Below are 26,571 nucleotides of genomic sequence, written 5' to 3'. Positions count from 1 at the left end.
CTTTGCACTATTGGGAGGAGCCGCCATTCTCCGGTTCCATCGGCTGCGCGAGAGCACAAGCTGGTAGTGCTTTGCCGATGAAAGTAGATATGTGACTGGTATTGGACAGAGGCTACTGCTGCAGTCTTTTTGACATTGATTATGTGTAGGTTCTGGGATGGTGGTAAGTTTCTTGGTGACGCAGTGATCAAGATTTCTCACTGGCACGGGAAAGGTCATTAGTGACGCAGTGAGCAACGCGGGGTGGTAGTACATAGTAATGCTTTCCGTGGCTTCCCGTAGCCTCTCATACTCTTATAATGAGTAGGCGGGTTGACTGGAAAGAAAAATCAAACCCAACTACCGCAAACAAGAAGCAGACAGAATGCCAGAACTGTTTGCCCGATTCCCGCGCGAGCTAACTGACATGGTGCTGACAGAGCTCGTCCTTTTACACAATGACGACCCTGTCTACCAGTGGACTCGTCTGCGCTTGCTCTCCCCGCACCTCAAGGCTTCAGTTGAGCAGTATTTCCGAGAATTTTGGCTACCCAAGCTTTCTTTCGCCATATCTACCTATGGCTTGTCTGACCCTGGCTTTGTTGTTTTTGGCCCTCCTCAAGGAAAGAGCGCTAGGTTCGAAAAGAGAGAGGGAGATGCAAGTCGCCAATATGTAGTATTCGAGGCAGATCATGACCCCAAGTTTATGACCACTGTTCTTAGGGACGATCTAGTCAGCTGGTTGCACAGAACCACCCGTCCGGGGCTCTGGTCACCATGGGACAATGACTGCCAGAAATCCATCATTGTTCGACTCGGTGAAGGCACACTGAACAAGGGCTTTACCAAAGGCGGTATCGTCAGCAACACCGTCATCCCAGGTATCAAGATAAACGTTGAGACAGACCCGTGGCAATTGTCATTCGACTGGAAGTCCATGTTCACCTGGCTTCTCACCGAGGAAATGTTACTGCAGAGCTTTCGCGACAAGCTACTCGACAAGTTTCTACCAGAGATTCAGACAGTAAAGGGATGGGAAGCGAGACAGACCGCGATATATATCTTTCTTCTCCATCGCTATCGAGCCCAGCGTATATCCATGCTAGCCGCATATTGGGACCACGTCGTCCGACACACCTCATCTGGTGCGTCTCGATCCTTGGGTCCTCCCGCTGAAACCTTCGACATGACACCATACGTGGAGAACCCCAAACTACGACACCCTCGCGCCTCGTCTCTCGACTTCGACACGGCTATTTCCAGTCTTGGCGGCGGCCAAAGCATCATCTTCCACATTCCTGGCTGGCAAACCTGGGCTATCCGCCAACTAGCGAGCATGCGTATCCTCGATGAACTGACCTACGATGCAGAGTTTCTTAGCAAAAACTCCAGGGCTGACTGTGAGTACTATACCGATGTGCTCCTGCGCCAGAGCAAAGTGTTGAAGAAGAGAAAGGATGCCAACGATAGTGTATTTGAAAGGCACTTGAGGGGCCCGGCCTTGAACCTCATGTGGTTCTGGATATCATGTGATGCTGAAGCTACAGATGAGTGTCAGATGTTTGGTCATGCTGGCGATTCCTTGCTAACATTAGCCTCATTTGTAGTATTATGTTTTTTGATTTTTCTCTTTGAGCGCTCTGTACTGTGACCCTGTTGTATGTAAAAAAAAACACCCTTAAATCAATTCATAACTTCGTTAATCAACCTGAACAAAAAAAAATAATAACTCCTTGCATGTGAAATCATCCAAGAACTCTACTCGCTCAAAAAAAAAGGGAAAAGAAAAACTCCAGATATCCATCTTTCCACACACACACACATCTCTCAAATCCTACCCCCCTCAACCATCTCCCCAATCTCCTCCCTCCCAAACCACTTCGCCCCTCCATCCTCACCCTCACACTCCCTCCACGCCCCACACGCCTTGAACTGACAACTATAAAACGCCTTCCTGCGGCCGCTCGCATCCATCTTGTTCATGGCAACGAGCCTCATGGCGCGCGGAGGATCACACCAGCAAGGCTCGCTGGGCGTGAGACCGCGGGTATCGGTGAAGCCGTTCCAGGAGCCGCAGGAGCGGTTGGTGCAGAGGCGGTAGGGGCGGCCGTTGTTGAGGTTGGAAGATTGCGTGGTGAGGAGTTTGTTGGGGGAGGCGCATTTGGGGCAGGTGGCGCCGGGGTTGGAGGGGGGTGGGGTGGGAGGGGAGCGCGGGAGGGGAGGAGGGAAGGTGGTGGTTGTGAGGGTTGTTGGGGCGGTGGTTTGGCGGGAGGGGAGGGTGGTAGTGGTTGGGGAGATGGGGGAGGAAGGGGGAGAGGGAGAGGGGGAGAGGGAGGGGGGAGATGGGTAGGTTGGGATGGTGGATTTTGGGCGGAGGGGGAGTGGTTTCTTAGGTCTCGTTGTTGGAGGAGAAGAAGAAGAAGAAGATACGGTAGTTTTCTTCTCAGCTTGCGTGCTTCCCTTGCCGGCGGTAAAAACAAAAGGTTTTGTAGTGGTCTCTTTGTTCTTCTCGTACGAACTAGCTGGCAGTGGTGTCTTCAAGAGACTCTTCGGTTCTTGTCCATTGGTCGCCTTAGTATATGACCCTAGTTGCACATCGTCTGTCGAGTATCTTGCTTCCTTGTCAAGGCGCTTACGCATTGGCTTGATGGGCCGGGCTGCAATGTCCTTCTTTTCATCTTGTTTCTTGGTGTATGAGGAAGAAGGGCTGATATCACCGGGATCTGGAGCAGATGAGACAACGGTTTGCACCTCGGACAAGGAGTTTACTGAGTAATCTGGTGGAGGCGTGATTTGCTCTTTGGCTTTCGTAGTAGTCTCGACAACACGTTCTTTGGTTGGTAGTACAGGATCAAGAGCTGGCTGTTCATGTGGCACTGCGGTAACTGTTCGTCAAACAAATCAAAAGAGGGTGGGAGATACGAAAACCTTACCATATGGGTACCTGCCAATAGAGTCTGGATGTTTCCTCCGGCGTCCCCCGCAACAACAACGAAGTAGACCAAAGAAGCCCATTTTGCTACTTATCCCGTCACGATCTAGTTACCCGACCAAATTGTAACTACAATAGTATGAACCCTTCTACTTGATCCAAACCACGAATCCCGGAAAACTCCCACTAGTTAAATACCCCAAGGCCAACCAATCCGCCTACACTCAGCCTTGCCCTTCTCAACCCCACGCGCCTAGTACACAGCCCCCCTCCCAAAACAACGGTCAAGCAAAGGGAAAGAAAGAAGAGTTCGGAAGCAATACTCCGCCCACAAGGCTCCTCAGCTAATCCAGTAAAGAAAAGGTCCGAAGGGGGGGGGAAAGGTGCTGAACAGCTCAAACTGCATTACTTTAGCGGTTAGACTCGCGGCCAGCGGCCATAGTAGCCGCCCGCATCTCCTCCTCCTTTCACAAGGGTAAGCGAGGCAATATCGGCTTGGCAATAACAGGCCCGTTTTCCCTCCCCCCCTAGACTTTCGCGGGGATGGCGGTTGCCGGATAGGGTGGAAGATCATCGATGCGTTTTTCTGTGGCTGGAGGGGAAGCCCAGGTGATTGTGGCTGTGAACACGGATTGGTGTCGGGATATGGGAGTTGGTGGGTTGTCTGGGGTTTGGAAGTCGGCGAGGAAAGGTGATTGTGACTGCATGGGTTCGGGGGTATGTCGGGGAGATGGTTTGGGGGCTAGAAAGGGAAGAGCGGGTGGGTTTGGTGGGCTTTGTGAGTTCAGAAAAATGGGGGGGTGATGAATAAGTAGGTAATTGGGATTGAGGTATTTTTTTGGCGTTTTTGATTATGCAGGTGTTTTTGGCTTATTTGCGAAGTTTAGTTTTTTTTTGAAAGCGGTTTATCAAACTCATGCGTTCATTGTGGAAGTCTACACAGCATCATGAGAAAATTCAGACCTCAGACATTCAGGCCAATTGAATATCTGCTTCATTAGTCAAGATTGATAGGGCCCTGGTCTTGGATAGATAGGCTACAGCCATTCCTTTTGGAAAATACCCACTGTGACTGAGCCACTGCATTCCTGCATCATACAAGCGCTGAAGCCTGGCTATAGCAAGTAGAAATCTTTTATCATGTAGGCAGCCACGTATGATCATTTCGGCGAGAAGAATGGTATTGTAATGGGAGGTGCGTTTCAAGATACGGAGGTGAAGCGCTTAAGGGGTCGTCAAGTAGGTCGTCCACATGGAGAGATACGATACCTATAGCTTCATCCCACCCTTGTTACACAATCGAATTGAAATTGGCACAAGGGCAGAGGGAAGCAAGGCATTCAGGCTGGGATATACGGTTTCCATGTTTATGATGCATAAGGCGTTTTTTGGTTGCAGCCTGTTGATATAGGGAGAAGGACCATGTTAAGATCGAACAGTGTAGCCTAAATGATGGACTTGTCAGAGATCAGTTGGGTTAACACTTGGAAGGCTGAATACTTCCAAGCAAGTGAACTAATCGATGCATTGGCTAGTGAGTTGTGTCGGTACAAGACTTTAGGAAGCCGATTGATTTGACAAAGTCTCCAATTGAACTAACATATCATGTGAACAGACGAATGAGAGTTCAGTAGGAAATGCATGTTGTGCTTCATTGGATCCAGTAATGCAAGATAAATCTTATCATGCCGCATCTCGGACATAAAGTTTTAACCACTATTACAACATCTTCAGTAGCAGTTGATGACCGTCAACTCAATCGCCACAACCTATGAATCAACACGTGTCCAGTCAAGAGCCTGAAGATTTGAGAGACATTAGCAAATACCTGGTTGCAGCCAGATTATATTCATGTACCGCACGTCATGGCGTTGTTGAGCGCCTTGGACGAGTGCCACCGCCCTTTGTCGGCAATGTGACCAGAGGGTCCCTCTGTATCGTTTGTGCTGCAAAAATTGAGCTCCAGAGAACTCCAAGGTAACGCGTTCATATTCTGGCATCCTGTGAGCTAGCCCGAGCTGCGGAAATGGGTTTGGTTGGGGAGCCAAGATTTCGGGATAGGTTTAGGACGAGTTTAGCCGTGTAACTGTTCTGATTCTAGCGCGTAGACTAAGATCCCGTAGACACTACATGGAGCACAGGGGCTCGGGAAATGAAACTGTTGAGACTAGGCTGTGGTTGTTGTTCTTCTTCTTCTTGAAAATGGAACGAATTGAAGATGGTATGATTTACAACCAGTGATGAGATATGCAATGCAGGTAAAAAATAGTGTGGCAATGTAAGCTACCATGCGGCTGCAGCTCGGGGATACGTAGATGCTAAAAGTCGGCACTTGTCTATTGAGCAATAATCGCAATAACATATTTTACGCTTGACGTTGCTCCGGACTTGAACATTGGCATGGCATGACAAACTGTCGAGATGCAACAATAGCCTTTGGTCGTGTCATGATCAATTCAAACATGGTGACCGCAGATGCGGGTTGTGGACGATGCGGCCGATGTCGGTAGCCAAACAAAGGCAGCGGCGCAGTACTGGGAGCACTTAGTCTGCTAGGTCTAAACTCCATGTGGGGAGTTGCCGTGCGTTTGACTGCATGACGGGCCCGGTTGACATTGCTCGTCAAGACGAGTCGTTTGTGCAACGTGGATGGGCACTCGACAAGGCTGAGGTGCATCTGTCCATGTTACTCAAAGGTTGATGGGGGCACACATGGGGCCTCTCGCGGTGAGATTGCATTCAGGCGTAGTCGACGAATCAAGCAGTGAGCCTGGCTGAGCCGGCTTTGAGGCAAATTGCTCGTAGATGGCGGCCCGACGCCAGATCTGAGGCAAGAGCGGGAAGAGTTGGTGGTACGGAGTTGTTGTGCACCAGTGCGGCGGTTTGATTGACGGGGCGATTGCTCAACAACAATACTTCTTTTCTGCTATCGGCGATGAGGCGTAGTGGTCATGAGCAACCATTACTTGCAAAAAACGAAACACAAGGCTCGAGAGATTCTGATGTAAGAATGGTAGAGACAGTGGGGCTCGGTATTTCTTCTGCACATGCAGGTGGTGAATGCGTGTCGAGCGGGCGGCAGCATGGTGGTGCGGTGATGGTCACATGACAGGAGCCAATAGGATGGATGCTGATTCCGGACGCGCTAAACGAGCATGCAGGTTGACGTACGAGGGGCGAATCGGGCCACGATAAATTGTGTAGCTGGGCTGGGCTGTTAGCTTACCCACACAACATGCGCCAAAAATGCAAGAAAAAAAACCCCCTCGTAGTTGTCGCTTCAGCCGCACGGTTTTCGGAGCGGCGTGGTCTGGCCACGAGGATGGTCGGGTTGCGGGACGAGATGAGTGGACGGCAGAGGGGGCAGGTGCTGAGCAAGAGGCATTTACTGCGAAGTAGACGTGTTTGCGAGGGCGATTGACACGTGCCTTGCAGCAGCAGCAGCATGGGGCGGAAGAGGCAAGGAAGGGGAGCACGAGCGTCATGGGGAGTGTGTGTATGCAACAAGGGCAGAAGCTGCAAGTTTTGCCCGTTTAGGCACACAGGTACACGGCAAGAGATTGGGCGTGTAACCCGCACCGAGCAGTCGTTCACACGCCGGCCGGTGGGCCGTGGCCGTGGGCGGATAGCGGTGTCTACGTATGAGCATGAGCAGCAGCAGCAGCACGAGCAGCAGGAACAGGAATGCGAGCAGGCGGTGCAGGCAGCCGGCCAAGGGGGGCAGCGTGCACAGAGGGCGGAGCAGCGCTTGGCTGTGGCCCGAGAGGGCATGGTGGGAGGATTGCAATGCGCAGAGCGGCAGTGGGGAACATGGGAGAGGCAGTAGAGGCATGCGAGGCATGAGAGGATTGGGAGGAGGAGAGCAGAGGGTGGCAGGCGTAGTATGCAGCGCCTGGCGACGCCAGGGCTCTGGGAGGCCCGGGCATTCGGCTGTAGACGAGGGGCGCTAGGATCAGGGCGCAAGAGAACATCAGCTGGCCATGGAGTGGAGCTGCACCACGAGGGCGGCGCCGGGGCGTCTGAGAGCCATGACGAGGCAGGAGAACAGGCGGCGGCGGCGGACATGGATGGCTGCGAAGCGATTGGCGATGCAGCACGATGCGATGTGATGTCGTCGGCCTGTTGGCCCAGCCGCTGTTCTCTTGTCGCTGTTCTCTTCCATCTCGACTCGGACGGGCGCCCAAGGCCAACCAACGCCCCTGTACCCGCCGTGCTTCCTGTGGCTGTGACGGCCAGCAAACCTTTTTTTCCTTTGTCCCCTTTTTTTTCCTTGTCGCCGGCTGTGGTTGGTGGGCAGCGGAGCAGGCAGGGCCGTGGGTGGTGGTGGTGGTGGTGGTGCTGCTGCTGCTGCATGAAATGGACAAGTCGGCAGCGTCAAAAAGGCCTTGGTCGTGTTGAGATGGGCTCGCTAAAGCAGCGGGGGCCCTGGATGGATGGCATGGACGGAGTGGGTGGCTGTAGGGATTTTCCCCTCGCCGGCTCGCAGCAGCACCGGCATTGGCATTGGCATCAGCATGGGAGGGTATGGGCATGGGCAGAGTACTTTTGGGCCTAGCAGCACGAGGGCCCTGGCATCAAACGGTCGTGTCGACACAGCGGCCACGCAACGCAGGCTCCTCTTTACCAACGGGCGGCGGCGGCGCCCTCTAGTCGATACAGTGGCAGGGCTCTGGACTCTGGACCGTTGTGCCTGGTCCGACTATAGCCATAGCAGTCGCAGTCGCAGTCGCAGTCGCAGTCGCAGTCAGTCGCAGTCAGTCGCAGCCACGGACACGGACAGGGACACGGACACGGCCAAGTGGGCGCAGCTTATTGTTGCGGGCGGCATGGTGGCATGGCGGCGAAAGGCAGGAAAATCTCATGCCTCACGTGCAGGCCGGCGTCGGCAGCTGCAGATGGTCATGTTGAGCCAGCGTCGTGTGCAGCACCATCGTCATCGTCACCACGGCCAATGTATGTACCATGGCGGGTGATGAGCACCACCCGACGACCAGCCCGTCAACGCCAGCACTGCCGCCGCCGCCGCCTCACGCCACGCTGCCCGCTGCTGCTGCCGTCGTGTCTGGCTGGTGTGTCTCTAGTGTGTCTGTGGTGTGGTGTGCCTGTCTGTGTGTGTGTGTGTGTGCGTGTGTGTCTATGGCTGTGGGTGTCGACACTGGAGGGGAGAAAAAACGAAGGCGACTGGCGACTGGCAACGCTGCTGACGTCTGTTTCAAGAACGACCGAACGCGCGCATGCTCCCTGTGTCTGCATGCCTGTCTGGCTGTCTGGCTGGCTGGCTGGCTGGCTGTCTGGCTGTCTGCTTGTCTGCCTGCCTGCCAACCTGCCTGCTACTCCTTTTCTGTGCCTGTTCCTCTCTCCGCCTCAGCTCCAGCTTCGATTCTGCTTCTACTCTCCTTCTTCCCCTCTGCACACGGCAGCCTTGTCTAGTAGTCTGCTGCTCCCCACCCCCTTCGTCCGTCCCTCATCCCTATCCACATCCACTTCTCTGCAACGCCCGCCTCTCCTGCAGGTCCATATTTCCTGCGCCAGATTTGCCCGCTTCTGTATGGTTCCCTTGGACCTAGCCGCTCCCTTACTGGCCTGCGCGCTGACAAGTACGTGAATTGCAGTCACGTTGACACCCAAACTAGCACTAGGACTGCTGCCCCGCCCTTAATCCCCAGCACTGCCGTCACTCAACCCCATCGTCGCCTCTTCTCGCTCCTTCACAAGCTGCATATCCTCGCCCTCAATTCTCCCTCTGCTGTCTCTGCCCAGCCCAGAAACTCCCTGGCCTCGTTGCTTGCCCATTGCTGCTCCGGCCACCACCTGCGCCTGCCCTGGTCGCTAGCTCCGTCAGCCACACCAGCGTCACCTGCTACTGCACAGACGGCACGCGGGACCACGCCCTCTTGACACTCGACCTCGCGCCTACTCCCTGTTGCTGCTGCTACTGCTGCTGCTCCTCAACCACCACCACCACCACCACCAACACCTCTGCCCATATCCACTACGGCTCTCCTCCACCACGCTCGCAAACCCTGCCATACCCTGCTCACCTACAGCCCGCCCCACTCCCGATAGCAATCCGCGCAGCGCTTGCGGACCCCCTCCCCTACGCATAACTCCAAACAATGAGCCAGAACCGGCCATCGGCCTTTTCCTCGCTAAGAATGGGTGGTAAGTAGTCGACCCCCTTCCATCCGCCATGTCAATTGCTCCCATGCTCACTCTCCCCTGCAGAAGTTATCCGCGAAAAGGTCCAAGACGGCTTGACCGGCGACTACAAGGACCTCGCCTACACGCAATGCAAGATCGTTGGCAACGGCTCCTTTGGTGTCGTCTTCCAGACCAAGCTGTCGCCTAGTGGTGAGGATGCCGCCATCAAACGAGTTCTCCAGGACAAGCGCTTCAAGGTGTGTGTTGCGCGTTGCCTTTTCCCCATTCCCCCCTTCCCCCCCTTCCCCCTCTCTCCCACATGCGCGCCTCTCCGGCTGACTCCCGGCTGACCACCCCAACAGAACCGTGAACTCCAGATTATGCGCATTGTCCGACATCCCAACATTGTCGAACTCAAGGCCTTCTTCTACAACAATGGCGAGCGGGTACGTGTCTGCAGCCAAGCGCGTCTGTGTCTGTCGTGTAGCTAACCGTTTCAGCCACAGAAGGACGAGGTGTACCTGAACCTTGTGCTCGAGTTCGTTCCAGAGACCGTCTATCGCGCCTCTCGCTACTTCAACAAGATGAAGTCGGTCATGCCTATTCTCGAAGTCAAGCTCTACATTTACCAGCTTTTCCGCTCGCTTGCCTACATCCACTCGCAGGGTATTTGCCATCGGGACATCAAGCCTCAGAACCTGCTGCTAGACCCCTCGACTGGCGTGCTAAAGCTGTGCGATTTTGGAAGTGCAAAGATCCTGGTCGAAAACGAGCCCAACGTGTCGTACATTTGTTCCAGGTACTACCGTGCCCCTGAGTTGATTTTCGGAGCCACAAACTACACGACCAAGATTGGTATGTGCATTTGATCAAGACTGTGTTGAGTGTGTGTGTGTGTGTGTGTATTTGTGCTAACTTGGCGTGTAGATGTCTGGTCTACAGGTTGCGTCATGGCAGAGCTGATGCTCGGACAGCCGCTTTTCCCAGGCGAGTCGGGCATTGACCAGCTGGTAGAGATCATCAAGGTGCTGGGAACACCCACCCGCGATCAGATCCGCACCATGAACCCCAACTACATGGAGCACAAGTTCCCACAAATCAAGCCTCACCCTTTCAGCAAGGTATGCTTGGTCTCTTGGTCCCATCCCAATTTGCTACGTCACACTTAACTCACACAAACTCGTCAGGTTTTCCGCAAGGCGGACCCTAGCGCCATCGATTTGATCTCCAAGTTGCTCGAGTACACTCCTACACAACGTCTCTCGGCCATCGATGCCATGGTCCACCCATTCTTTGACGAGCTGAGGGATCCCAACACACGCCTGCCAGACTCGCGTCACCCCAACGGGGCCACCCGCGATCTGCCAGAGTTGTACAATTTCACCCATCATGGTGAGCCTAGTCCCTCGACACTCTTGTCTTGCAGCACACAATGGCTAACCCATGCAGAACTCTCCATTGCCCCTCACCTCAACAGCCAGCTCATACCGCCGCACCACCGCGCGACACTGGCTGCCCGTGGCCTTGACTTCGAATCGCCCAGCTTCAAGCCATTAACCAAGGATCAGATGATGGCCAGGTTGGATTAAGCCATGCTTTCCGTCATTCGAAACGATAATATTTCTTCATGCGGCGACTTTTGATCCTCTCCGCTCCTGAGCACAAAGCTATTCCGTCCGGAGAGATGCAAAAAGGAGTCTCAAATGGGCGTCGGTTTTATCAGGTGTATACTACGAGGAGCGCACCCTTTTCTGCTTTGTCTGCGCGCGTCTGAAATGATACCGACATTCACGTTTACAAAGAATGACCTGGCTTACTTTTCTTTCGGGGCTTACTGGCCTTTTCGTTGACGCGAAATGATGGTGGGCCTGCACTGCAGATGATGTTCCTCAGTTGCCTTTGGACATGATGAATGGGCGCAAAAGGGTTGCACAATCAAAGGAATGGGGAGCTGGCAAAATTTGGGATGTACTGAGTATGAAAAGCTGACGAAGGGTCTCGCTCATCCGATTTCCGACGCTTCAGCATGGGTTTACGATGCGTCACCTGCCTTGCATGCGGGAGTTTTCTTCTTTCTTTGTTATTCAAGATCTATTCAATGGGCTGCACATGAGATGGTGAGGCTCATTTCGCAATTTGGACGGTTTTACCCTGACCCGTCGGAACGGCGATCCTGTGAGGAGAATGGCCTTTGCACTGAGAGCATACGGACTGGCAAATTTATGGCCGGCACTGGAACACCACTAGACCAAAGGATTGCATGTCTGCAGTGGAGCAAATGCTTACCTGGCAACGACTACCCCTGCTGTCTTACCTGCCTTTGCGCGTACTCCCTAAATGGATACAAGTCTCTTCATATTGTTGTACTGTTGATCTTTTTTTTGATGTCTTTTACGTGTGAATTTGACGTGCTATGAGCAAAAAAAAAGAGAATAGATGGGGTTTCCAAGTCAGTTCATCATATCTCATTTGGTAATTGCGTGCCTTTACCCCCAAACACAAACTCAGCCTCAAACAACGGCTGGGCAATGTAGTGAGAGAAGCAGCAAATTCTACACTAACTCACAATAGACTCTTGTATATTCTCTCACAGTCTACAAAAACCAAGTGAGTGTTAGATTGATTCTCCTGCTTCATCCGGTATACTCTCAACTGACGGGGAGAACTTTCTGCTGAACAAACTTGACCCTTTTCCGGACACAACAATACAATCTCAAGCCTAGTGCCTGCCCAGAATGCATGTTACCCCAAATGTCGATCCTCAAAAACACCTAGTTAACACCAGTTGGCCAAGCAATGACATGTCCATGCCCGTTGACGTCGAAGATGCATGCACGGAGCGCCAAGACAAGAGCTCAGATGGCACTAGCCTGTTTGGATCACAAGCTCTCGCGGATGCTCCAGAGCGACTTCCGCGCAGCAACCTCGACAATCCACTTTCGCGACCCATCCGCAAACATCGCAACCGAGTTGCCAGACGCCACGGCCGCCCTTCTGGCTTCCCCCACGGCGATTTCTACCGTCCCTACAGCCACACGTACAAGGACTACGACAACCCAACCAACGGCACACGCGCTACCTGTAATTCGAGGCCGCCGCGACACTGGGAATTCTCACCAGAGACATTGAAGCAAAAGGTTCACTTAGATCTTGTCGCAGCCATGGCGGATGCCGATTTCAAGGAGGAGCGCGATGATAGGCGCGAGGACCGACGTGACGATAGACGCGATCGCGGTGGTTATCGAGGGAACAACAAGCGTCGTCGTGACGGTAAGTCTACTTCTTTGTCTGCTGGCAAACTTGCGCATTCAGTATGCATAAACGAGATACTCATGAGATGCCTCATGACTGCAATGCCCATCAGGCTGTACTCTCCAACACACTGCTTTGTTCCGCGCATTGTTTCATCTTCAAATGACGGTGCTGACATGGTCGCGTAGATGACAACGACAACTACTACCGCGGTGACGACCGTCGTGGGCCCCAGAGACGCCGCCACGATGACGGCCCCCGTCGCCGATACGAAGAGCCCCCGTTCCCAAAACTAAGGAGACTGCTTCTCAACATTGCCAGCTCCACCAAGCTACCGCAAGACGAAGCCATTGAAATCGCAAAGTACTTTGGAGAGCACTTTGACGACGAGCGTCTCCGCTCAGACTTCTTCGATGTCCTAGTCCAGCTGTAAGCATTCCCATGGCTGCATGTCGAATCTCACTAACCCATCCTAGTATTGTCGAGCAACCCTTTAAGATTCCATTTGTTGCAGCCGTCGCCTACTACGCAAACGATGTCAAGCCAGAAATTACAATCGAGGCCATGAAGCGCGTTTCGGACAGAGCACAGGCAGCTCTCAACGCTGGAGAGTGGAAAGAGTTTAAACTACTTCTCAGGTTCTTTGCCTGTCTGCAGTCGCTGTATGAGGATGATGGTGTCTTTACTTTCCTTAGCCAGCTCTTCGACACGGTTGTGGATCTGCAGAGTGCCAACGAGAACGATGTAAGCAGTCTGCAAAGCACATGTTGTCCCTTGCTAACAAGTTCAGGTTGTTGGTATCGAACTCGTCAAGATCATTCTCCTTACCATCCCTTACGCACTCGTAGCTGGAGGAGAGCGCTTCCATGAGCAAGCAAGGCAACTGTTGAAGAACACAGGCATTGTGGCAAGCAACATGGTTCCCATCGAAAGCCTTATCCACTCGTACGTTGGCGATTTTGAGTCAAAGCCAGTCAGCTACAATAGCGTCATTGGCCTCCTCCAGGCGCAGCTTTCGGCTGAAGCGGATTCTGGATTCGAGCTCAGGTGTATTCCACGCGTTGACCCCGAGGCACTACGTATTATGAACGCCAAGGAAGAAGACGCTTTGCCCACAGCTCCTCAGACGCACACTTTCCCCACATTTACCATCCCATCTCCTGTCAACCCTGGCCCGAGGCCTGTCTTCCCCGAGGCCTACTTTTCCCTCTTCGCTGACCAAGAAGTCGATACCGTACCCAAGACGACTGATATTGCGTCATCTCTTGTACGCGATGCTATCGTTGATACCATCAACCAACTTGACTTCAACCGGGAGATGGTCGCCAAGTTCCTCGTCGATGTGGACTGCTACTGGTCTGTTGACATTTTCGCCAAGCGTGGCTCGCCCTTTGATAAGTTCCGTGAGCTGGTCGGTGACAAGATCCAGTACAAGTCTGAAGATATGATCATCGACGCCATCTTCTCACAACTGTTCAAGCTGCCCAGCGCCGAACACAAGCTCGTCTACTACCACTCGCTCATTACTCAGTGCTGCAAAGTTGCTCCCGCTGCCATTGCACCATCACTTGGAAGGGCCATCCGTACGATTTACAAGAATCTGCCCATGATGGATCTGGAGTTGAGCTATAGGTTTCTCGACTGGTTCTCGCACCATCTCAGCAACTTTGAGTTCCGATGGAGGTGGACTGAATGGTATGTTTAAGAGGGTGTGTGTTGTAGAAACGTGCTAACAACATCAGGCTTGACGATCTCGAGCTTTCGAATCTGCATCCGAAAAAGGCATTCATTCTTGCTACTTTGGACAAGGAAATCAGACTGTCATTTGCAAAGCGCATCCGTTCAACTCTGCCAGAGCCTATGCACGCTTTGATTCCCGAGCGTCTGGATGCGGACAATAGTCCCGATTTCAAATACGACAACCCAGGTATGTACGCATTAGACGTGAATGCGAACGTGGCTGACGCTAGCTTTAGATACTCCATACGCTGTTGAGGGTCAGACCTTGCTCAACCAGCTGAGGAAGAAGGCTACAGCAGAAGAAGTGCAAGTTACAATTGATAGCATCCATGAGAAGGCTGTCGCGCAAGGTGTTGGAGAAGTTCTCGTGCCTTCAACTGATGCTTTTGTCACCGCCATCTGCCGTCTGGGTGCCAAGTCGCTGTCCCACGTTCTGTCTTGCATTGAGCGAGGCAAGGACCGCCTCCTGGAAATCTCTCAGAATGAGACTGCACGCCGTCAGATTGTAGCCAGTGTGGTGGAGTACTGGAAAGACCAGCCTGGTGTCGCCGTCCGCATTATCGATATCCTGCTCAACTATACCATTCTTGCGCCAATGACGGTTGTTCAGTGGGTGTTTGGTAGCCACATGGGCGCTGGAGAGGCTTTGACTGAGAGTTGGGTTTTCGAGATGGTGTCCAACACAGTCGCCAAGGTCACCAACCGCAACCGCCAGATCGCATCCGCCCGTCTTCAAAAGGGTCTTCCGCAGGAACAGATTGAAATGGTTGAAGCTACACTAGCCAAGGACAGAGACAACGCCCGGGAACTGTTCAAGTACATTGAGGACTCTACGCGCGGTGTGGCAGAGGGTTCTGCCGACACAATGCTTGAGAAGTCTTCCAGCGGTGCGTTGACCGAAGAGGAAGTTGAACTCATCAAGTCCTGGGGCAAGCGCTGGCACACTGTCTTTATCCGTAAGGCTCAGGTTGAAGAATCCGTCGTCGGCGAAGAGGCTGTCGAAGCAAGGATCAAGCTTCTTGCTTCTGAGCCTGACCCTGTTCCTGAGAGCATGGAGCAGGATGGTGAAGGTGTCGCGGATGCCACGAACGACGACGTGAAGATGTCTCTTCCCTAGCTGGATGAAGCCCACAGAGTTCGATATTGGCGACTAGCAAAAAGGCATGTGGATAGACATCAACATTTGCAACGGCGTATTGGTGTGTATGGGAATCTGCATATATGCTCACCTCACGTGACGTCGCGTGATGTGGAACATGCAGAAGCAGAATATAGTCTATCTGCGTAGTTTGTATTATAGCCATATATTTAAAGAAATTTGACGAAATTCGTCTCACATACATGCATGCATCTGCGTTTGAGTATGATGTGTAGTAGTTGGCTGAGGCGCTATGGAACAGGATCAAAACATGAGTATCCCGACTAGAGGGCTCTGCCGCAATGAGCATAGCATGTTCCTTGTCAGCACTAGGCACGACAAACCTGTTAAACTCGTGCAAAAGACAACATTATCAATGGGCCTCTGATGATGCACAGTGACTGCTAGCGCGTAGCATGTCGATGGTGCATTTGAAGCTTGGACCGCAGCCTCGTCATGTGAAAGAAGTTGGAGAACCTTGCAAGGTCGTCGCGGCATACGGCGGCACCAAAGAAATGCAGCCCACCGCCAACATTCGGGCCGGACAGTATGTCACCTTGTATTCCATGCGTTTTGTAGTTCCCGTATAGTATCTGAACGCAATAACTTCTTTCACCAACCGCACCTAAGCACACGGGCGTGCGTTACCACGGTCGGCGCTGTTCCCTCGGCTGGTCCATCGTATTCCGCGTTACCCTGCTTGGGCCCAGCCTGCACCTCTCGACGCGATGCATATACCCTCCAGCTACGTCACTGCTGGCTCAGCGACGCCGGCATCCACGCACACATCGAGCATAATACTCCTTAATGGCTTATCATGGTTTTCAAAAGAGACGGGCGACGGTGACAGCGGCGGTGGTGGTGGTGGTGGTGGCATTAGCTACCCGGAGAACTGGAGCAGTCTTATCGGCATCGTGACGGCGATAGTAGGCAACGTGCTGATATCGTTTGCGCTCAACATGCAGCGGTACGCGCACATCCGGCTGGATCGCGAGTGGCAGGAGAAGGAGCGGCAGCGCAAGAGGAGGAATGCGTCCGGGCTGAGCTTGAACCGCTTGAATGAAGAAGTGACAAAGTTTGGCGGCCGAAGTAAGGATCAGCAGCAGCAGCAGCACGGAAATGGCACCGCAGACCAGACACATGCGCCCGATGCGAATATCTTTGAGGCGACCGAGTCGGATCCCCTCGTTGCGAACTCGCGCTCGCAGTCGAGACCGGGCGTGGAGAGGGGCGACAGCGCGGGATCAGGGCCGGACGAGGAGGTCTACAAGCAAAAGTCGTATCTCAAGTCGCCGTACTGGTGGTTCGGCATCATTCTCATGACGGTGGGAGAGGCAGGCAACTTTCTCGCATACGGATTTGCGCCTGCGTCCATTGTCTCCCCGCTCGGTGTCGTCGCACTCATTTCCAACTGCATCATTGCGCCGTTTATGCTCAAGGAGCCGTTTCGCAAGCGGGATGCGCTGGGCGTCATTATCGCTGTCGGAGGCGCCGTGACGGTCGTTCTTTCGGCAAACGATAACAATCCAAAGTTGGGGCCTGGCGAAATTTGGGATTTGATCAGGCGATGGGAGTTTGAGACGTATCTTGGTATCACTGTTGGTGTGATTATCGTCTTGATGGGCGCTAGTAACAAGTATGGGGATAAGAACATTTTGATTGATCTGGGACTTGTAGGGCTGTTTGGTAAGTTTGTTTTTGGGCATTCAGTCTGTCCATGTCTGCAATGCGGTGACTGACTTTATTCAAGGTGGATATACAGCGCTCTCAACCAAAGGTGTTGCGTCGTTGCTTTCATATACGCTATGGCGGGCCATTACTTTTCCAGTCTTCTATCTACTGGTTACTATTCTCGTTGGTACTGCAGTCATGCAGATCAAATATGTCAACCGTGCACTGCAGCGCTTCGATGCCACCCAGGTCATTCCCGTCCAGTTTGTTCTCTTCACTTTGTCGGTTATTGGTGGGTCGGCAGTGCTCTACCGCGACTTTGAAAGGACTTCAGCGCAGGATGCAGGGAAGTTTATCGGTGGATGTGCCTTGACCTTCTTTGGCGTTTGGCTGATCACGAGCGGACGACCTCCGCAGCACAATGAGGAAGATGACGAGCCAGATCATGATGCAATGTATCTGGCAGGAGAACGTTATACGGATGATGTGGATGATACAGGCGACGATATTGCTCAAAGTACGCGATCGACGTCGCGTCCACTTTCACCACCTATCAACATTCCTTCTCGCTACCGCGATGACGACTCGCGCCCATCAACACCAACCATTGTGGTTATACCCGACCCAGTAACCCCACCAAATCCCGTTCGCTCAGTCTCTGCCGACATCATGTCTTCTCTAGTCGCAAACCCATGGACCCAACCCAACGAACCCGAAGATCGAACACCATCACTTAACCGCCACACCTCAACCCCGGTCCTACCATCCGAAGCCGCACCCTTACCCTTGGCCTCAACCAGCGACCCCGAACTAGGACTTCCCTGGACCCCGACAAGAGGAAAATCCCAAACCGACATGCCCACCACCCCTGGCTCCCAACTCCGTCGTCTGCGCACCGTCGACCGCCCGCAGGGCACTCGCAACAGCATCGCCGGCCCCCTCCTCGCCAGCCCGCTCAGCACCAGCCTCAGCACCATGGTCCAAGACCTCAAGCGCGGAGCCAGCGTCCGCTACCGCGACCCAGACGACTCCATCCGCCGCCGCGGTAGCGTCCTTGGCCTCGGCTCTTCCTCGCACGATGCCGCCGCCGCCGCCACTGCTGTCGATGACGGCGCTATGATGGGCGGCGGTACGACTACGAGTGAACCGCTGAGTCGCCGCCAGACGCGCGATAGCCAGGCTGGGCCGTCGGAGGGCGCGGTGACTGCGAGGACAGGCAGGGGCAGGAGTCTTAGTGGAACACTGAGTGAGCTTTGGAGGGGGTTGGGCGGGAGGGGGAGTAGGGAGGATATTAGAGGTGAGGCGGAGCGGGAAGAGAGAGGTAGTTGAGGTGAAGGGTTTGGATGGTTTTTTTTTAGAAGTATAGAATAGAGGAATAGTATTTGAGTGGATATTAAATGCATTGCGAGCTTTTTGTTTTGCACTATTTTGAATCTTGTCTTTTTTTGTTCTTTGACGATGCCAACTCGGGTGTTCCTACTATGCCATTTTTTTTTTCGTTCTCAAAAGTCTGTTTTGTGGTGTCGAGTTTGCAGATTTGAGAGTTTTTCCATGTCCGAATAATCAATGCACATTGGGGGAACAGTTTAGTGTTTGATTATTTTCCACGCACCGAGTTTTTTTTTTTTTTTTTTTTTTTTTTTTTTTTTTTTCAATCATGCGCTTAAAACTACTTCAAGTTATAGAAGAGAGAGAACAAAAAAAAAATATGATTTAACTATCGTTAATGGGCCCATTTCATCTACAAAGATTATTCCAGAAGAGAGAAAAAAAAAGGGTAAGAAGAACAATTCGTAACTATAGCATATGCCAAAAAAAAGCGAAACAAAAAAGGTAGTTATATCGACAAAGAAAAGAAAATAAAACCCCCGAATTCCACCTATGATATTGGTGTTTTTGGAAAGGGTTTATTTAAGGACCCATGATATCAGCCTGGTACTTTGTATTGGCAACAATAAGGTTCTGGTACTCCTTGACATCGGCACCGGAGATGACGGTGTTAGGAGTTTTCCAGCCGAGTTCAGTAGGAAGACGCTCCTTCTCTGTTCATTGTTAGCTTTTTCATGTTCAAGAGAAAAAAAAAGGGGGGGGGGGGGGGGGGGGAGGAAGGGAGTGGCAAGAAACGTACCAAAGAAGAAATCGACCTGATCCCTCTGGGCCGTCTTTTGGGTACGATCGCCAAAGACAATCATGTAGATGGCGGTTTCGAGGTGGCTGAAACCGACGGCGGGGAGGGTGATTGAGAATTGCGGGTTGATCTTGAGGGAGTCGAGCATGCGGGCGAGGCGGGCGTTTGCGGCCATTTGGAGGGAGATGGTTGGGGCGGTGAAGAAGGAGCGGGTGCGCTCGTAGATGGTGGCGTTGAAGGAGGTTGAGTCGCCGTTGATGGCGTTGTCTTGGCGGCTATGGCAAGGTGTGTTAGTTATGTTTCATCCTATTTCATATCGCATAGTATGTAGATATGTGATATGTGCTAAGGGAGGATGGGAAGGGGGAAAACTTACGAAAGACTTCCATCGTGCTCGAGGATGTTGTGCGTGCTCAGGGTATCCAAGCCCCAAGTTGAGCCGCCGGGGTTGGTGGTGAGGGCGGCGGTGTGCAGGAGGACGGTGACGTCGTCGCTGATGTTCAGCGCGGTCTTGAGGGCGTGCTTGAGGATGTCGAGGGTGAAGTTGCGGCCGTTGTGGGGGAGGAATTCGTGGTTGGCGAGGGTGTTGAGCATGGGGCAGGGTCCACGGGCTTGAGAGGATGTTAGATACTTATCCTACGAGTGGACTTTTTTGTTTTATCTTTAAACTTACAGTCGCCGGTTCCAGCTGGGGTCCAGGTATCCATAGAACCCTGGGCGCTGACTACGCCAACAGCCGCAAGGGCAACAACTGGTACAGATGTAAAGCGCATATTGTCGGTTTTGTAGAGAGGATTTGTGGCGAGAGCGAAAGTCGATGTCTACAAGAGTTGAGCGGGCGTGAGGATAGGCTTCAGTGTACGAAGATATCCACGAGTCTCTTATACCACTTTTTTCTGCGCGCCTCGGTCAAACGACCAGCGCCACCGCAGATTGCTCTCCATGCGTACAAGGCCTTGTTTCTAAGCCAAGAAGGGGAAAGGAAAATTTAGTAAGTCGCAAAGGCTTAGCGGCATCTCGGACGTATTCACTTATTGTTCCTTACTATGCCAGCATCCTTCCCCAGTGCGTGCGCCCCCCCAGGACCATTTTTCAACTACACGTGCCTCTTACTGCCCTTTTGTCACCCGGTCTCTTGAAAGATGTCACGCCCTTGTTCTCTGGATCTCGCTCGAATCGTGTAACGTTCATGGCAAAACAAAAGTGGTTCGGATTCGCTGGGGAGGAGAGAACCCCAGGAATGTTCGCGGTCCTCCCCCCTGTCTTGCAGGTGGGCCAGGTCTTGGACAGCGGAGCCATGGTCGCTCGGCCCGCGCGACATAACAACGTCAAAGTAGGTGCCTGACTCGAATGCGTGGCTCCGGGACTAGCCCGGGCTACTACGACTTTGCTATGCTATGCTGACCTTTTTTGCTCGTTGCATTGCCAGCATCAGTCTCACGCATGACTGTATCATTGCCACTCGTGCGTGCTGCTGCTGCGAACACCTTACTAGTCTGCTGACCATTCTGGGGCTCAGCTAGGCAGATGGAACATCCACCAACACACGATAACATCATCAATACATGGCCATCATCAGCAACATGGTGGCTCAGTCGGTTCCGTCGGGCGACTACATACACGAGATATGCTTGACTTGCAGCGCAGTCTGTCTTGGTAGTAGTGGAGCTAAACTCAGGGATCGGAGATTGCACTCCCGCTAAACTACGACGGTGCGCCACACCCTTTAACCATTTCCCTACAACAGTATGCCTATCATGGTATCAACTCCAGAGTACAACATGTCATGAAGGTGCCAAGTCAGGTAAACAGCAAAGTTTATTCTTAGATGGATAGACGCACATTACTATCGAATAAAAACTTACCGCGGCTTTACTTTGCAAACGCCTCTAGCCCCCCCTTATTGCCAAGGAGAGAGAGAAGAAAAAAATGCGGCTCTATCCCAGCATTCGCATCCTTTCATCATACTCCAGACAGCAGCCGATGTTGTGCAGGCCCCTCCTCCCTCCTACTGCCTCGGCCGGGCCGGGAGGCAAACAGGGTTCATGCTCTTTTTTAACAAGCCTACAATTCGCCTTCCCCGCTGCAGACAGCCACCCCATCGAAACACCAAGGCCCGGAAATCTCGCCCATTCCAGGCGCTGTATACACACCAAGAGTTTTACTGTATGCACACTGTTTAAATGAAAGTACTATGTAGCATTGAATCCAAAGGATCTATAAATATCGCATGAAACGCGTGGAGTGTGCGGTCGGAAAAATGTACGTCATAAGGCTGGCATAACACTATACTACAAACCTGACAGTTTTTTTGTTTACAAAGCCTCTGTACTATCATAGGTTGGTGGTGACAATGGGAAATAAAACGATCCTTCACTTGCTTCTTCGACGCAAAGAACGCAAAAAAAAAAGATAACACACCTACGTACGCACGTGAAAGCTCAGTGCGAACCCACCACGACTTGTTTGAAGTATATTCAAACCCACACCGCCCAATCAGCACCCACGTATTTGTGAGCAAGAAAGCCGGGGGGGGCCCGCTCACGCATACAAGGCCAAGCAAATTGGCGTCTCCGCGACTTTCTTAACGCCGTGCGTGCATCTAGAACTTGGATCATCCAGCAACAACCCCCCTGCCCGCCAGACATTCCAAAATAAAACAAAAAAGTTCCGTGTAGATATGTAAACTTCCTCATCAGTCCTTTTGCTTTTTTTGTCTCGTCCAACGCATGGGATTCGGGAATTGTGGGAGCTAAGTAGTAGGGCGGCATAGTTTGCTTATCTTTTTTTTCTTCGCCAGGAAATGGCCCGCCGAATGGAGAGGCTCCTTGTAAAGTTTACCAATGCTCTCTCTATCTCTCTACTTTGCCTGGATACGTAGTGGGGGGGATGTAACCTGCTGAAACGCACAGGGCATTGATTGACTGTGTACTGCTTTCGACTGAACCGAGGTATATTTCCTCAAAGCAGCGCAACAACATCTGCTTTAGATTTGAATTCGGCGATTTGCTTTGCAGTGCAGCCTTTTGATGCGCCGGCCGTAGTGCGGGCATCCTTGCGGACACCGTTTTCCAACAGGAATTTGACAGCGTCGACGCGGCCCTGTTCGGCTGCGAGATGGAGCGCTGTCCACCCGTTCTTGGGCGTCGACTCGTTCATGTCCTGGCCTTTGTTCTTGAGCACTTCAAGCACTTTGAAGTGGCCTTTTGCGGCCGCAAGCAGGTATGCGGTGCGGCTTTTGTTATCACGCGCAGAGAGCAGCTTGTGGTCCCATTCCAGCAGCAGTTTTACGGCGCCGACTCGATTGTTTAGCGCGGCAATGTGGAGAGGGGTGCGTCCGTCGACATTCTTGATGTGGATATCGATACCGGGCACGGAACGCAAGGTCCGTAGGATCTTGGTATCGCCGTGCTCCGCCGCTAGATGTGATGCCGTCCAGCGCTTTGGTGTAAGGGCATTGATGGGACATTCCCGTTTCGACACGAGTTCGTCGATCCTGGTATATAGCTTGTCTGCGACCGCCCAGTGTAAAGCATTGCGCGGACCAGGCCCCAGAGACAGCTTGGTTTCTTCTGCCTTCGGCGCCGTGCCAAGTGTCAGACGCCAGACCATCTCGTCGCAGCATTTCTGGCTCGTCTCGTAGCGCTTGTTGAGGTTTTCGAGTTGCTCGCTCCAATTGTACATCTTCATCGCGTTCTTGAACCATTTCTTGGGCGCAGAGTCGTCACATAGGAAGTTTGCCAGCTGCGCCGATGCAAACATGATTCCTTTGAACAGGCCAATATAGACGACGCGCAGCTTCTGCTTCAATCTCTGCATATCGTCATCATCCTCAGGCCGTATACTGACACGCTCGTGGCTTTTGGCAGTATAAACATAGTAATCCGACGCAACCTCGGCCAAATCCATCATGGCGCCTTTCTCAGACGTGTATATTTCTTCCATCTGGTTGGGATGTTAGAGTGGTTGTACGTAAAGTCAGCATGCATAATCTATCATACGGAGAAAACCATGAACAAGGCGGCAACGGGGATAGCCACATAGGGACCACCAACTGCTGCGCCCGCCCCGAACAGTTCTTTAATCATCCCCATATTTTGTGACACCCTGTTGAATCTCTCTGGGCGCTTTTTTGACTCCAGCTTGCTCCCTTGTTTACTGATAAACGACAGCATCACCTTGTACCCTTCATCAGTCTTGAGGTCCAGATCCGGTTGATTGAGTCGTTTTCTCAGTTTGGCCTGGACCTTTTGCATATGCTCTTTCTCCGCGCCATCAGCATAGAGCGCCTTGTAAGCTTCTCGCCAAAGATTCGGCTGCTTCTTTCCGTGCTTATTTGACTTTGTCATTGCGGTCTCGTGCTTGCGTGTGTGTGTCGATGGATGATACTAGAAAGGGGGATATGGGCAGGCAAGGCGTTGGTTTTGGCTGAGCTGAAAAGTGCTCACGAGCGAGTGCCTGAGCAGCAGGGCTGCCTGATAAATCCGTTGTGATGACTAGAGTTACACCGGTTCATTTGGTGGATGCACAGCCCCCACCGTTAGCTGCGGCTGATGTGGGTGGTTAGGAGCCAATGGGAATTGATGGCACTCGATAACGCGAGAAGAGGGGCCAAGTCGCTGACAAAATCGTAGTGTGTCCATCCCGCGGGTAGCCTTAAAGCGAGTGTAAAGAGATTAGCGAGCAAGTAGGCGCATTCGCGATGGCTGCTCAGCCACATCCGTAAATGTGAGAACGCCAGCACAGCCTCGAGTGATTTATTCAGCTACCACAGTAGACGTATACGAGCATCGAGATGCCTAGGCATATTTTGACACTCTTGCAAAAGACATGACATGCCACGCATGGGCTGTCGAACTAGCCCCAGGTGGGCATTCGGAAAATTGCAACCTACATCTTTCGCTCGGTTTCCTTTTGCTCTCCTACAAAGATGTTTGGATTGGAATTGTGTGTGAGTTATCTACATGTAACAACTAGATGTGAATTGTTCTCCGCATTACCGTGTTTCAGTAAAAGTTGTTGAGATTGGCTCCTGAAGGGAGCAACTGTTCAGAGGATAGTGAGCAGAACAAGAGCTCTGTGTGGTATTGATGGTAATGAGCGCACAAGAAGTCAACATCGTCATGGTGTGCGGATAAGAGGGAAGACATGTGCTTTCGGAAGTGAAGCAGAGAGAGAAATGAGAGACATGTCAAAGACCCGTGATATGTTGCATGAATTCATGTGTGCATCTGCCTAAACCGCTGTACATGCTGTTTGCAACGACGGATTAGGCCAATACCCCACCGTGGAAATTAGAATCTTCCAGCGTGCAAGGTACTCAAACTTTATCCTGAAAACTCATTGCCTCGCGACTGTGTCGTACATCTACAACCATACAGCCAGGTGCTCAGTGGACAAGAACAATTCCTCAGATTTGTTCCTCAGCCGTCACATCGAGAGTGTGTTCCTCCTCAAGAGCCTCAGCCTTCATTTTTTTGACAGCGAGCATATCATCAAGCTCACTATTCTCCTCAGACTGGGACTCAGCAGACTCAGTCTTGAGCTTACTAGCCTTGCGCTTTCGGGTAGAGGGCGAAGGCGTCGTGGGATCTTCTGCCTTGGCCTTGACGCGGGATCGCGGTGTCTTGGGAGTGACGGGTGCTTGAACAGGAGTACTCGTAGCAGAGTTCAAGCCCATGGCGCCGGATACGTTCTTCTTCTTCCAAGAGTACAGGCGATTCTCAATGGCCTTGGCAGTGCATTCTAGAATGGGAACATCAGATCTTTGCGTAGACAAGGAACACGGGGAGAGGAATAAAACAAACATGTGTAGGAAAGATGGCAAACATACCGACTCCAGTATCATTGACTCGCTGAGCAATCTTGGCACAGAGGGGCTTGGAGAAGCTGATGTTGCATTCCTCAAAGACACCATGGAGGATCTGAAAGGTATGTCAGTGACTGTGAAAATCTGCATAAAGAGCTGAGGTAGTGCATGGTTTACTTACAATCGCGTCTAGCTCGGGAGTCCACTTGGGCATCTTGACGGTTGGGGATGAAGATCTGTTATCGGATCAGTAACGCCAACAGGGCATGTAACAAGAAGACCACTCACCGATTGTTGTGATGTTGTGATGTTGTTAAAGGTAGTTGGTGCACACTGCAATGCAGGCAAGGTAGGCTGAGAAAAGGTGATTTGTGTACCAGTTGAAGATGAGGTAGAGAGAAAAAGGGATGGATGGTTGTGTGAGGAGGGACAATTTTATATCACTGGATTGTTAGTGGGACAGTGAGAACAGAGCAAGGCAGAAGCCTCACGGTGAAAGTGAGTCTACAACACCGCAAGTAGACTAGGGCCCTGACATCATACTTGATTTTTCTCATCCTAGAGAGCATGTCCTTGAAACAAAGAATTGCGGCGACGAATGCGAGTCATATTTGCAAAGCTTGAAGGATGTAAACACCTCGTGACCCAAGGAGATAGTGTTGCTGTTCAAAGATTTGTGTGCATTATTTAATACTTTGCTACTGCCTTAACCCTGGAACTAATACAAGCACATCCTAACCAAAAAGAATTACACACCAGCTGCTCTAATGGTTCAAGACATGTCCCTGCAGGATTTCTTGCTCTGCCTGGGTCAGGGACACCATGCCCTACACCAACATAACCGAGTAATTTTCTGTCTCTCCACTTGCCTTTGAGTCATCCTGCATACTACCTGCTACGTCTTCCACTGCGGCAGTGCTTCCTTGTGGGCTCAGTGCCGGTACAGGGCGCCTCTTCTTTTTGTGCCACTCCTTCCACAACTGACATACATGCTCTTTATTCGCAGGGTTCTTGACATGAATACCTAGCGTCATCGGTATGACGAATTCCGTTTCTGGATGTGCATCCTGCGTCTCACCCTCCATCGATGTCATGCTGCTCCTTCCACTCATCCGCCTCGCCTCAAGAACAAAGTAGTGCGCCCAGCAAGGCTCGAACCTGAAGACTTGTTCACGTCGCCAGGGCGTGCGTCTTGTGGTCTTGTTCGCTTTTCCGAATGGCAACTTCTCAGATTCATCTAGAAGTTCGTCCAAAACCTTTTCGCAGATGTACTTGAGGGAAATCTCGGTGGGATTTTCTTTTGCGCGCAGAAGCCACAACTTGCGGAGGCGCCGAACAACGTTTTGGTATGCGAGTTGGGGCATGAGACCACACGGGGGAAGTTCACAGCCGAAAAGTGGCGGCACTTTAATCAGTATTGTGTTAATGATTGCATAAAGTTGATGCTGTCCAATCGCAAGAGATCCGTTGTGAACGTACTATATGGCAGCAATGCAAGCTCATCCTCAGGGCACACCCTATCCTTCCCGTCTTGCCTTTTATTCTAGTTAGATTACATCATTACCAATAAAATGTCCAGGTGGTGATTCGCACAGTTCTAAAGAGTCTTCTATAACTCATTAGTTTTTCGGGGCATGCTTTACACTTTCTCGGCGAAACTGAAATACCATCGTATTTTGTCAGTGACTGTACAGCGGCCCGTGAGTTAAGACCAAATCCTATCCAAACCATAGCTGACGATGGTATTCAATGTAGTAACAATGCTGTGCGGAGAATGTCGA

At 52.0% G+C, this 26,571-nt stretch overlaps 11 protein-coding genes across 11 annotated transcripts; 4 read left to right on the top strand and 7 right to left on the bottom strand.

Annotated features, from left to right (window-relative positions):
• The first annotated feature begins 354 nt into the window (after positions 1-354).
• Positions 355-1,739, top strand: PSV08DRAFT_387909 (uncharacterized protein). The gene has a single exon (XM_014220881.2). The coding sequence runs from the start codon at positions 365-367 to the stop codon at positions 1,628-1,630; it is 1,266 nt and encodes a 421-aa protein (XP_014076356.1). The 5' UTR covers positions 355-364; the 3' UTR covers positions 1,631-1,739.
• PSV08DRAFT_387905 (uncharacterized protein) lies at positions 1,740-3,273 on the bottom strand. Its single transcript, XM_066093482.1, has 2 exons — positions 2,913-3,273; positions 1,740-2,855 (listed from the first exon to the last, which is right to left on the bottom strand). The coding sequence occupies exons 1-2, from the start codon at positions 2,992-2,994 to the stop codon at positions 1,807-1,809; spliced, it is 1,131 nt and encodes a 376-aa protein (XP_065949283.1). The 5' UTR covers positions 2,995-3,273; the 3' UTR covers positions 1,740-1,806.
• Positions 3,274-6,546: 3,273 nt separating this feature from the next.
• On the bottom strand, positions 6,547-7,739 carry PSV08DRAFT_245969 (uncharacterized protein; the record flags this gene model as incomplete). Its single annotated transcript, XM_014220878.2, has 3 exons — positions 6,547-7,453; positions 7,536-7,601; positions 7,684-7,739. 3 exons carry the CDS (start codon positions 7,737-7,739, stop codon positions 6,547-6,549), a joined length of 1,029 nt encoding a protein of 342 aa, XP_014076353.2.
• A 1,179-nt stretch (positions 7,740-8,918) lies between these two features.
• On the top strand, positions 8,919-10,818 carry PSV08DRAFT_35486 (kinase-like domain-containing protein). Its single transcript, XM_014220877.2, has 7 exons — positions 8,919-9,073; positions 9,137-9,309; positions 9,415-9,498; positions 9,553-9,907; positions 9,980-10,173; positions 10,240-10,444; positions 10,502-10,818. Exons 1-7 carry the CDS (start codon positions 9,028-9,030, stop codon positions 10,639-10,641), a joined length of 1,197 nt encoding a protein of 398 aa, XP_014076352.1. The 5' UTR covers positions 8,919-9,027; the 3' UTR covers positions 10,642-10,818.
• Positions 10,819-11,853: 1,035 nt separating this feature from the next.
• Positions 11,854-15,382, top strand: PSV08DRAFT_360934 (MIF4G like-domain-containing protein; the record flags this gene model as incomplete). The annotated part of the gene is made up of 6 exons (XM_066093003.1): positions 11,854-12,322; positions 12,493-12,733; positions 12,781-13,048; positions 13,095-13,999; positions 14,047-14,231; positions 14,281-15,382. The coding sequence occupies 6 exons, from the start codon at positions 11,854-11,856 to the stop codon at positions 15,159-15,161; spliced, it is 2,949 nt and encodes a 982-aa protein (XP_065949282.1). The 3' UTR covers positions 15,162-15,382.
• A 216-nt stretch (positions 15,383-15,598) lies between these two features.
• PSV08DRAFT_387894 (magnesium transporter NIPA-domain-containing protein) lies at positions 15,599-18,182 on the top strand (the record flags this gene model as incomplete). The annotated part of the gene is made up of 3 exons (XM_014220875.1): positions 15,599-15,729; positions 15,928-16,868; positions 16,933-18,182. 3 exons carry the CDS (start codon positions 15,599-15,601, stop codon positions 18,180-18,182), a joined length of 2,322 nt encoding a protein of 773 aa, XP_014076350.1.
• A 356-nt stretch (positions 18,183-18,538) lies between these two features.
• PSV08DRAFT_400696 (Chloroperoxidase) lies at positions 18,539-19,754 on the bottom strand (the record flags this gene model as incomplete). Its single annotated transcript, XM_066093600.1, has 4 exons — positions 18,539-18,895; positions 18,982-19,256; positions 19,358-19,592; positions 19,655-19,754. The coding sequence occupies 4 exons, from the start codon at positions 19,752-19,754 to the stop codon at positions 18,765-18,767; spliced, it is 741 nt and encodes a 246-aa protein (XP_065949281.1). The 3' UTR covers positions 18,539-18,764.
• Positions 19,755-21,404: 1,650 nt separating this feature from the next.
• On the bottom strand, positions 21,405-21,696 carry PSV08DRAFT_285250 (uncharacterized protein). The gene has a single exon (XM_066092578.1). It carries the CDS (start codon positions 21,675-21,677, stop codon positions 21,459-21,461), a length of 219 nt encoding a protein of 72 aa, XP_065949280.1. The 5' UTR covers positions 21,678-21,696; the 3' UTR covers positions 21,405-21,458.
• Positions 21,697-21,847: 151 nt separating this feature from the next.
• PSV08DRAFT_35460 (ankyrin repeat-containing domain protein) lies at positions 21,848-23,425 on the bottom strand. Its single transcript, XM_066092878.1, has 2 exons — positions 22,983-23,425; positions 21,848-22,926 (listed from the first exon to the last, which is right to left on the bottom strand). The coding sequence occupies exons 1-2, from the start codon at positions 23,328-23,330 to the stop codon at positions 21,943-21,945; spliced, it is 1,332 nt and encodes a 443-aa protein (XP_065949279.1). The 5' UTR covers positions 23,331-23,425; the 3' UTR covers positions 21,848-21,942.
• Positions 23,426-24,391: 966 nt separating this feature from the next.
• Positions 24,392-25,004, bottom strand: PSV08DRAFT_245963 (uncharacterized protein; the record flags this gene model as incomplete). Its single annotated transcript, XM_014220872.1, has 3 exons — positions 24,392-24,726; positions 24,815-24,905; positions 24,972-25,004. The coding sequence occupies 3 exons, from the start codon at positions 25,002-25,004 to the stop codon at positions 24,392-24,394; spliced, it is 459 nt and encodes a 152-aa protein (XP_014076347.1).
• Positions 25,005-25,617: 613 nt separating this feature from the next.
• PSV08DRAFT_369933 (uncharacterized protein) lies at positions 25,618-26,521 on the bottom strand (the record flags this gene model as incomplete). The annotated part of the gene is made up of 3 exons (XM_014220871.1): positions 25,618-26,195; positions 26,270-26,333; positions 26,384-26,521. The coding sequence occupies 3 exons, from the start codon at positions 26,519-26,521 to the stop codon at positions 25,618-25,620; spliced, it is 780 nt and encodes a 259-aa protein (XP_014076346.1).
• Positions 26,522-26,571: the final 50 nt, after the last annotated feature.

Source organism: Bipolaris maydis (genome assembly GCF_028858645.1).
Source record: "Bipolaris maydis strain C4 unplaced genomic scaffold PSV08scaffold_5, whole genome shotgun sequence".
Taxonomy (NCBI): Eukaryota; Fungi; Ascomycota; class Dothideomycetes; order Pleosporales; family Pleosporaceae; genus Bipolaris; species Bipolaris maydis.
This window is presented reverse-complemented; position numbering and strand designations above follow the sequence as displayed.

Bases quoted from the DNA above. Each gene is read 5' to 3' on its own strand.
- PSV08DRAFT_387909 (XM_014220881.2), top strand. From the start codon at position 365: ATGCCAGAACTGTTTGCCCGATTCCCGCGCGAGCTAACTGACATGGTG.
- PSV08DRAFT_387905 (XM_066093482.1), bottom strand. From the start codon at position 2,994: ATGGGCTTCTTTGGTCTACTTCGTTGTTGTTGCGGGGGACGCCGGAGG. The intron at 2,856-2,912 runs GTAAGGTTTTCG...CAGTTACCGCAG, and splicing joins TATTGGCAGGTACCCATATG to TGCCACATGAACAGCCAGCT.
- PSV08DRAFT_35486 (XM_014220877.2), top strand. From the start codon at position 9,028: ATGAGCCAGAACCGGCCATCGGCCTTTTCCTCGCTAAGAATGGGTG. The intron at 9,074-9,136 runs GTAAGTAGTCGA...TCTCCCCTGCAG, and splicing joins TTCCTCGCTAAGAATGGGTG to AAGTTATCCGCGAAAAGGTC. The intron at 9,908-9,979 runs GTATGTGCATTT...CTTGGCGTGTAG, and splicing joins AAACTACACGACCAAGATTG to ATGTCTGGTCTACAGGTTGC.
- PSV08DRAFT_285250 (XM_066092578.1), bottom strand. From the start codon at position 21,677: ATGAGGAAGTTTACATATCTACACGGAACTTTTTTGTTTTATTTTGGA.
- PSV08DRAFT_35460 (XM_066092878.1), bottom strand. From the start codon at position 23,330: ATGACAAAGTCAAATAAGCACGGAAAGAAGCAGCCGAATCTTTGGCGA. The intron at 22,927-22,982 runs GTATGATAGATT...CATCCCAACCAG, and splicing joins CCTTGTTCATGGTTTTCTCC to ATGGAAGAAATATACACGTC.